The sequence below is a fragment of the Sparus aurata genome, chromosome 4, assembly GCF_900880675.1.
Source record: "Sparus aurata chromosome 4, fSpaAur1.1, whole genome shotgun sequence".
NCBI classification, from domain to species: Eukaryota; Metazoa; Chordata; class Actinopteri; order Spariformes; family Sparidae; genus Sparus; species Sparus aurata.
In genome coordinates, this window is record NC_044190.1 from 26,728,360 (window position 1) to 26,737,443 (window position 9,084).

The 9,084-nt window shown below is 40.0% G+C and overlaps 1 protein-coding gene across 1 annotated transcript; it reads left to right on the forward strand.

Moving 5' to 3' along the window:
• The first annotated feature begins 686 nt into the window (after nucleotides 1–686).
• On the forward strand, nucleotides 687–7,065 carry nrn1lb (neuritin 1-like b). The gene is made up of 3 exons (XM_030413726.1): nucleotides 687–915; nucleotides 3,092–3,239; nucleotides 4,508–7,065. The coding sequence occupies exons 1-3, from the start codon at nucleotides 861–863 to the stop codon at nucleotides 4,809–4,811; spliced, it is 507 nt and encodes a 168-aa protein (XP_030269586.1). The 5' UTR covers nucleotides 687–860; the 3' UTR covers nucleotides 4,812–7,065.
• Nucleotides 7,066–9,084: the final 2,019 nt, after the last annotated feature.

A 9,084-nucleotide genomic window follows, 5' to 3' on the forward strand; every position in this document is an offset into this window, starting at 1 on the left:
GTGAGCCATCTGGGGGAGGACGTAGTATCAGAGGGATCTGGAGGCTGAGATTAAAAGGAAGGTGGATTCAAGTGAGGAGGGTTGGGAAGGTGTTTTAACATTTACGTTATGTTAGTCTAAAAACAGGGTGTAATTTGTCACAGGTTAACGCACCACAGCATTCTCCGGTAACCCCTTGTGACACGCATAGCTGAAAATGATTCTCACATGAGCTGTTGCTATTCTCAGAGAGCCCTCTGCATCATCACTGGACTCCCAGGTGAGCTGGATTCTCTTATCCTCCCTGGGACGTCATCCATCTGTCCACAAAAAATCCTCCTGACACTTCTGTTCATGTTCACTTCTACTATCATTTGTGACAGAGCCCTTTGCACCATATCTTTGCATCAGGCAAATGTGAATGAACAAAGCAGACAATGTTCCTGAGCGTGCTGATCACCATCAGAAGATATATAATTTATTTGTATTTCAAATAAATGCTCTAAATACTAAAGACCGGAAATGAGAACACTCTAATCCAGTGTGCTGTGTTGTGATGCTGTCATTGGTCTGCTGCCCCCAAGCTCTCGCCTTGTGCCCCTCCCTGGTGCACGCACACACGCACACAAACACACACACACACACACACACACACACACACACACACAGCATCCTCTTACTCTGTGATTCATCGCTCCCTTCCACTGTTAATCCAGCTGGGTTGTGCCTCTGTGCATTGCTTTACTTTTGCAATCTGATGTATTCCCGACGGATGTCGACACACATCACATTTTAAGGCAACAACTTCATACCATTTGGATTTACAGTCAGTGGGAGCTTCATACCACAGCTGAGCCTCTGGTTCAGAGGTGGGGCAAACGATGAGGTCCCAACCAGGCACGATGAGGATGCTGCTGCCCATTGCTCTCTGCCTCAGTAAGGATGTTTCTTTCTAACTGTCTTGTGTGTTGACTTTTTGTGCGTAATTTGGAAAAAGTTTGTGAGTGAGTGCCTGTCCTGTTTTGTGCTCTCTTACTGGCTCTAGTTTATCTGGTGTGGCTGTTTCTGCGCATAGACGTCGTAAACTGGGCAGAAACTCTGGTTGACTTTCAGCGGGTTTGTCAGATAAAAAGATGACAAACGGCTGATGACGGCTGCTATTCCATTCAGCTCGTTCTGAAATTGAGGAGAGGAAGGTTTAACAAATGCACTTACCTTAATGAAAAGCTCACTGTCCCCTCATGTTCTGATTGTCTCTCTCTCCTCTTGTGTTTGTGTGTGTGTGTGTGTGTGCATTTGGCGTACAACATCATGTAATTGAGTGTTAATTCCTCTATTCATCCTTTTTGAGGCTATTTCAAGTTTGGTTTTTCAAGTGAGATTTTTACTGCACATAAAATAAACACTTGTAGCTCTCAGGATGAAAGGATTTTCAAAGAGAAACACAAATTGTGTTGAAGGCGGCAAAATCATGCTAGAAAGTCAGAAATAAAATTACAACAGCAACACACATAAAACAGTCTTTTAACAATGCGTATTCGTACGTGATTTATAAACTCCTCATGTAGGACAACCAGGGCAGTCAGGGCTGAATAGCAGCTGGGCTTTTGTCTCTGAGGAATTGATGGGAGCAATATCTCACTAAACCTTTAAAATGATTGGAAACGTCACTTCTGAAAGTTAAAGAGCAGGGAAAATAACTTCCCTAAAATATGTAGAAGTGGAAAAAGGGTTAATTCTGAAAAGTTGATAGTAATGAGTAATGCCAGTTGTTGCGAAGGTTTATAAGCTATGTGAATGTATAAAAGTATGTGAACACCAATGTTGCAATTTAAGGTCTTTCATGTTTTGGACTTTAGTTTCAAATAAGGACAATTTTACAACATTTGGTGACATATCTGAAAACCATGTGTTTTGCACCTTGTGGTAACCCAAGGTTCTTCATAGAAACCCAGAAGATAGCAAACATTTATTTCATTTATTCTAGATTAGGGGTGGCTGTGGCTCAGGAGGTAGAGTTGACCACTAACTGGAAGGTTGATGGTTCATTTCCCAGACTGACTGACGGTGAAGTATCGTTGGGGAAGATACAGATACAGATATAATTGCACCTTGCATTGCAGCTACTGCCAACAGTGTATGAATGTGTGTGGGAATGGGAGAATATGACAAGTGTTGTAAAGCGCTTTAAGTAGCCAGTTTGATAAAAGTCCATTTATAATTTTTATAGGTGCTGGATAAAAAGACAGACGTTTTAAGGCAAACTTTTTAAAACATAGATGGAGACTGAAGGTAGAAGTCAGATAATAGAACACCACACACTACTGGTAGCTCCCAATAAATGTATGGCTTCTGGATAGTTTGTCAGAAAGCTTGAGACTATTGAAGAAATGGTTTCTGTAGGATGAATTGGATCAATCATCTTGCAGCAAGGACCCAAAAACTTGTGGAAAAGCAACAACAGACGAGTGTTGTGGCCTGCAGTCACACAGCGTTCAGGTGTTCAGTGTTCAGATGTGTTGTACTTTTGACCTGGGGAACACTAAAGCGAGACTGCTGACAGCTTGATTTGTTCAGTGTTGTCTTCAATCAAAGTAACTATATTGGTCCCATGCACAGGATGAGATCCACCTCCTCACCCTCATGATGTCAGGTCAGGATAGTGTACAAATTCACTTGATCAGAAGTCCTCTATTCGAGAGAAATGTTCAAATATTCCAGTAAAACGTTTTCTGTGAAAAATTAAACCAGTCTCAGAGGGATGTGTTACGTATGAGCTGATCAATGCGCTCAAACGGCTCATTCGTGCTTGTGTTGTCCTGCACTGAATTTGGCTTTGAGGAAGTATAATCCCTCCAGATGAATGGAATACAACATATTTTTATATTTGTCTGATCCATCTAAGCACCGGATGGATCCTGTCTCTACAAACATATAAACACTGTGTTTCACTCGACATGATGAAAGCCTCAAACCAAAGAATCTGGTGATATTTTTATCTTGCTCATCTCCGATGTCCTCAAATACACATTGAATTATATAGTTCTGATGCAGTCCGGCGCAGTGTGTATTGTCCTATTAAATATTGTTCTTGCCTTCTCCTCTCTACTAGGCTTAGTTCCGGTGTGTTTCGGAGCTGCTATTCCTGTTTCATGCGGGTCCATCTACAAGAGTTTCGCTCAGTGTTTACTCACACTTGGGGACAGTTTGGTGGAAACACAAAAAGACCAGAACACGCAGGACATTGATGCAATCTGCAGGTGTGTGTGTGTGTTATGTCTTGATCCGGTCTCAATATGTGTTAAAGATATATCTGCTCCAATGAAAAGGCCTTATTAGCTCTGCTGCTCCAGGAAACGTGATGAAAGTTGGATGTATTTCCGTGAAACTTTGCACTGACATTCATTGTTTCCAGAGGAGGAACATAAGTAACCATGATGTGTTCTTTTATCGATTTTACTGAAGTGTCTGAAAAACTGTTCCAGGGTTTTTCCCATCCTGCTGCTGGGGGCCTCCTGCACTGCATGTTTTAGATGTTTCCCTGACTCAACACACCTGATTCAAATGATCAGCTCGTAATCAAGGTCTGTTTAAGCCTCGTTATGACCCACTCATTTGAATCAGGTGTGTCGGGGCAGAAACATCTGAAACATGCAGAACAGGGTATTCTTTATTTTATTTTTTCCCATAAATTAATACAAGACAGACTGAGATGATGATAGAACAACACATTTCTTTAATGCAGTCTAAAAATGTCTCGTTGAGCTGGTTCCATTAGGAGCTGTCCTGGTCGCCCTCCCACTCGCTTTGAGTGTATATTCAAGTTGCAGAAGAAGACATGCATGATGGAAAAATAGCATTCTTGAATAGATGAGATTTTTCTTGGTCACATATTTCATCATGTATAATCAATAAAGCATCGTATCATTTACAGTTTCATTCTGATTGAAATACATGTGTCTGGATAGAGTCGTGTAATTATTTATGAACCATACTGTTCAAGTAGTACACATTTTTTTTTATAACAAAAGTACAAATATAAGAGGATTGTAAAACACAAGTGAGAAATGGTCCATAGGAGGCCTGGTTTTTATTCTTGACATAGACCTACCTCATCAGAATGAGATTTATTGCAGATGAAGAATCTTCTAGATAAACCTAACAAACCACCTGCCACCTAAAAAGATGAGCCACTATTGGAAAGAAACTGAGCCTTAAGATCTCCGAGCCAGCACTGTTGTTGTGAACAGGTCTTTATGCTGGCATTAACAGAGAAGAGTGAGTCTTTTAACTCAGTCTTTTGGGATCATGGCGTGCAAACTTTATGGTTTTGGTTAAGGCACTTCAGCCTCTTCCAGATGCGGCAGGCAGAAAACATCCTAAATATATATGTGTATACATATATATATATATATATATATATATATATATATATATATATATATATATATATATATATATATATATATATATATTCTTTGCAGCCATTACATTTCTACATTAACTCTCTTGTCTCGGTTACTTGAAGGTCGTGGAATGCGTTTCACGTTTGTGCCAACTCAGCCCTGGCTGGCTGTCCCGGAGAAGCAGCAGCCGTCTGGGAGTCTCTAAGACAAGAGTCCAGGAAGACGCAGTTTTCCGGAAACCTCTATGACATGTGTGCCAGCCGCACCACCATCCCGCCCAACACTGTGCCTGCAGCCCAGAGCCCTCCCACCTCCGACCAGACCAACCAGGAAACACTGAAAGGGCGAACATACAATCACAGCCCCACCATCACCACACTGTTGTTCCCTGTATGCAGCACCCTACTACTCCTGCTCAGGAGTTAGTTAACCTAAGTGTTTTAATCAGAGCGATGAGTCCTGCTCCACCTACGACCCAAACACACAAGGGTTAACTCTATTCACAAGTCAGCCATATCGTATCTAAGATAAGGATTTCAATAACTGGATCAAAATGAGACACTTGTTTCAGTGTTTCTTACTTGGATGGGGTGGTGCACCCTTAAGGTATTCAAGAAATATTAAGTGAAGTGGACGATGAAACAATTAAAGGAGCACTTTGTAAGATATGGCCAGAATTATAGTTTAAAACGCTATTACAAAACAGGCTGACTTGGCAAAGTGGCAGCTTCGCTACCGGGTCAAATAAGTTAACAAAATGTCATGAAAGGAGATATTTTGACACCTATTTCCGTCTCTAAATATAAAATGCAAGTTTACAAGCTTCATTGCCTTTTTAGCTCATACAAAACACTCTTCATTCAAACTGGACATAAGCTTAATAAAACTCACGAAAAAAGTTGTTTTGTCTTTCCACAATCACCTCTGGTTTGGTCGAAATAAATCCTCAACTCATCGAGTGAGATGTAAAAATAATCCGGCTCTGCACGCTGTTTTCACCCACTATTGATGCCAAACTCTCTCTCTCTCCATCTCTGCTGTCCCCGCCTGCTGTGTCTTCTTGTCCCTGCAGTCATGGTCCTGGTCAGAGTTGCTGTAGATAACTTCTGCTCTGTTTCTCTGCTCTTTAAACTGGCATCTTTTGGTTTCAGTGTTCAGTCCCAGTCTGTCTGTATACCACGGTGACTCTCCTTTAATCTGACTGAAATCAGCTAATATAGCCACTTAGCTCCACAGCTCACTTAGCTACTTGCTAACAGCAGCTTGTCGCTACAGCCAGAGAGAATACTGAGCAGCTGTTAGTGGTTATGCTGCTCCCCCCCATACCTTCAAATTCTGGCCATTTCTTATAGATGACACCTTTAAATTGAACAAAGTGTTGAACTGATTGTGAGTGATGATTCCATGACCATACTTTGATAGGCTGTTAACAGTTAAAGGGTAACTCCAGCTATTTTAAATGTTGAAGTTTGTAAACTGGTCTTGCGGAGTATGACTGCATATGTGAAAAAAGTAGAATAAAGCCTTTTGTGGCTCCAGAAGAAGTTGTCTCTAGTGATGTTATTCAGATGCTAAGTTGCATTGTGGGTAATGTCGGCAGTCTGCTAGTCTAGCATTGCATTATGTGGACAGTTTACAAATGATCAAAATCGATACAGCAGAACCAGAGATATCGCCTTTTTTATTCCACACATTCTTCTTCCTTTTCAAAACCTTTTGCGCCTCTACATTACCCATAATGCAGTGTAGCCACTTAGTGAAATCACTAGAGGCCATTTTACATTTTACTGAAGGCAGATTACATGCAGCTTCCTCTGGAGCCGCACAAAAGGTTTTAAACCCTTTTTTTTGCAGTTGAACTCCCCAAAACCTGTAAACACACCTTAATGTTAAAAATGAGTGGAGTTACCCTTTAATGTGGAGAGGAAATGAAACACGCTTTACTTAACTGAAAGAAAAAAAAAAGAATCTCAGTTATAAGCTAATATTTATTGTAAATACTCTTTTGTAAACACTTTATTTTTTACCACAACTGCAGTAATACCACATGATTTTTAGGACAAAGGAGATTTTAAGGGATGTATTAGTGCCAGGTGTTCAGCTCAGCGTGTGATCCAATCAGAGGTGATGCAGAGGTGAGTGTTATTACAGGGTGCAAAACATTGTATTTGTGCCGCAAGTTGAATTCATCAGCCTGTACGACTGGTTTAACATCGGAAAAATTTGAATTCTGTGTGGAACCATTCAAAACCGTGACATTTCAAGTGACCCCCTTTTCAGTTATTTTCCTGTCCTGTTTTTTTGTTTTTGTTTTTTTTAAGCAGTTATGTGTTGCTTTTTCTATGCTGATTGCTGGTATACAGTAACTTCAATCTATTTAAGTTAATGACTTCTTCCATCCCCTGTGGGGCAGTTAAAAGGGACACATAATACACAAAGTTGCTAAAGTGCTAAAAAGTAGTTGGAAGACATTAATGATGATGTTATTCAATATTGTGTAACTTTACACATACTGAGAGAGATCTGTTATGCAACCACACACTGCGTTTTAATCTCTTGTTTTCACATCAGTGATGTACAACTTTATGTATTTTCACAGCAGTGATGCATAATGCTCTTGGATTCCCTCTGATTCTTAACCCCACAAAAACCTAAATTAAAGGTTTGCTGACAAACGTGATGAAGAGTTATTCTCCTTAAAACGCAACTATAATTAGTGTCTCTCATGTCATGTCATGGGCTTTTGTGTCGTTTGTGTTTGTGTGTGCGTGTGTGATCTTAATACTCTTAAGCTGTTTCATAACAGCTGAATCATGAGTAGATTAATCTCATGTTTCTTTGTAGCAGGTTGCACCTTGAAACCCTTGAAAACAGTCTCAGTGCTGTCGTAGCATGGAGGATAAATAAAGAGGGAAGTGGATGACGACGGGTTGTGCGGCGTATCGCCACGTTGCCTCGATCATTATATGACCAGGTGTGACGACTAAAGGCCTGATGTGATCACTTCATTAGTTCGGTGTGCTGAATTGAGCATCCTGCTTTAAATTCCGCTGCTACTTAAAGATTCATGTGCTCCTCTGATTAAATGTCAGGTCACCACAGTGCAGCTTCTCTAACCCAAAGTTCACAGGCTTAATGGCTCACTTGGACAGTGCGGTTTCATACTTTTCCCAGCTGAAGCATTTTACAGCTGAAACCCGTTGATGTTTCTCGCGCTGTATATTTTTTTCTAACAGACTGCATGTTTAAAAACCAGATTATCTCTCTGATTTGGCCATCATGACTGATTTCAAATGCTGTGGACGGTCAGGGGATTCAAATCTAACTGAGCCTCAGTATTACTATATGTGTGTAATAGGATTAATTGATTTTACCTATGAAATGTAAAAAACTATGAAGGTGTGTCTGTTGTTTGAGCCAGTCTCCAAAGGCAGTGTGTGTGTCTGTTGAGGGCTGTAAATAAATGAAAACATCAGTTTTTTTGTATTTTCAGTCAGTTTAAAAGGACTTTAAAAGTGTGTGTGCTGCCACATTTTTCAGTAGATGTTTTCATATTTATAAAGATAGATACTATAGATACTTAAAGACAACAAACTAATGTAGATATTGAAACAAATTATCAAATATGTGACACAAGTTATATGGTTAAAGTCTGAAGTCATTTTTTCTTTGGCAAGTCACATGTCATGTCAAGTCAAGACGAGTCCTTATTTAAAGGAGACCTATGATGCTTTTTTGTTTTTTCCTTTCCTTTAGTGTTTTATACAGATTTTTGTGCATGTAAAAGATTGAAAGGTCATCTCAAAGTCTGTACCAACGGAGGCTCCTCTCTCCCACAGAAAACACTGCTCCTGAAACACCTCGTGGGTAGTCTCGCCTTTAACTCTGTAACAGTGATTAATGTATCACTTTAGCAAATCTTCTTTGTTGTTGTTTGCGGCGCTGGCTCATGCATGTCTTAACGGACCAATCAGAGCAGACTGGGAATGACGGTTAACTGAAAAACAGTTTTTCTATCATAACCCTAACTAACAACGTAAAAGCTTAGTCATCAAAACAGTGACTTGTGTCCATTTCTAAGCTGGTTCCTGCATTTCAGTCAGACTGTCAAGCTTGATAATTCTAAAAGAATAAAAAAATAAATAAAACAATGATAAAAATCACATGTTTTCTTTTCTTCCAAGAAAACAAATGTAAATTTCATTTAAAAACCCGCTCTTACATTCTTTAAATCTTCTTAATCAGAGATATATCTAAAAACGGCACAACATATCCTGGAGGATAAACTGAGTAAGTCTTTAAAACCACCCCCAGAACACCTTGATGACCCTGCTCCCTCTAATCTTTCTTTGTCCCGCATTTCCCTTGAGAAAATCTGCAACAACACTATAAAATCTTTTTAAAGGTGCCCCGAAGCCTTCACATTCTGTTTAAAATACGGAGAGAGTTTTTTTCTTCTTCCTGTCAGCGCCATGCAGAACAACATTCACTGGAATTTGAGTGATGCACTACAACAGATGGTGTGTAGCATGTAGCCATGGTTTGGATTATGAATTCCATGTGTGGTGGATTGTACTATCTGATCCATATGAGCAGGACTTTGTGTTCGGAGCACGTGAACAAATGCTACGCCCCTGTAAGCTGTACTGAACACCAACTCTACACGTATAATTCTGTACATACATGAAGAATGTCATAA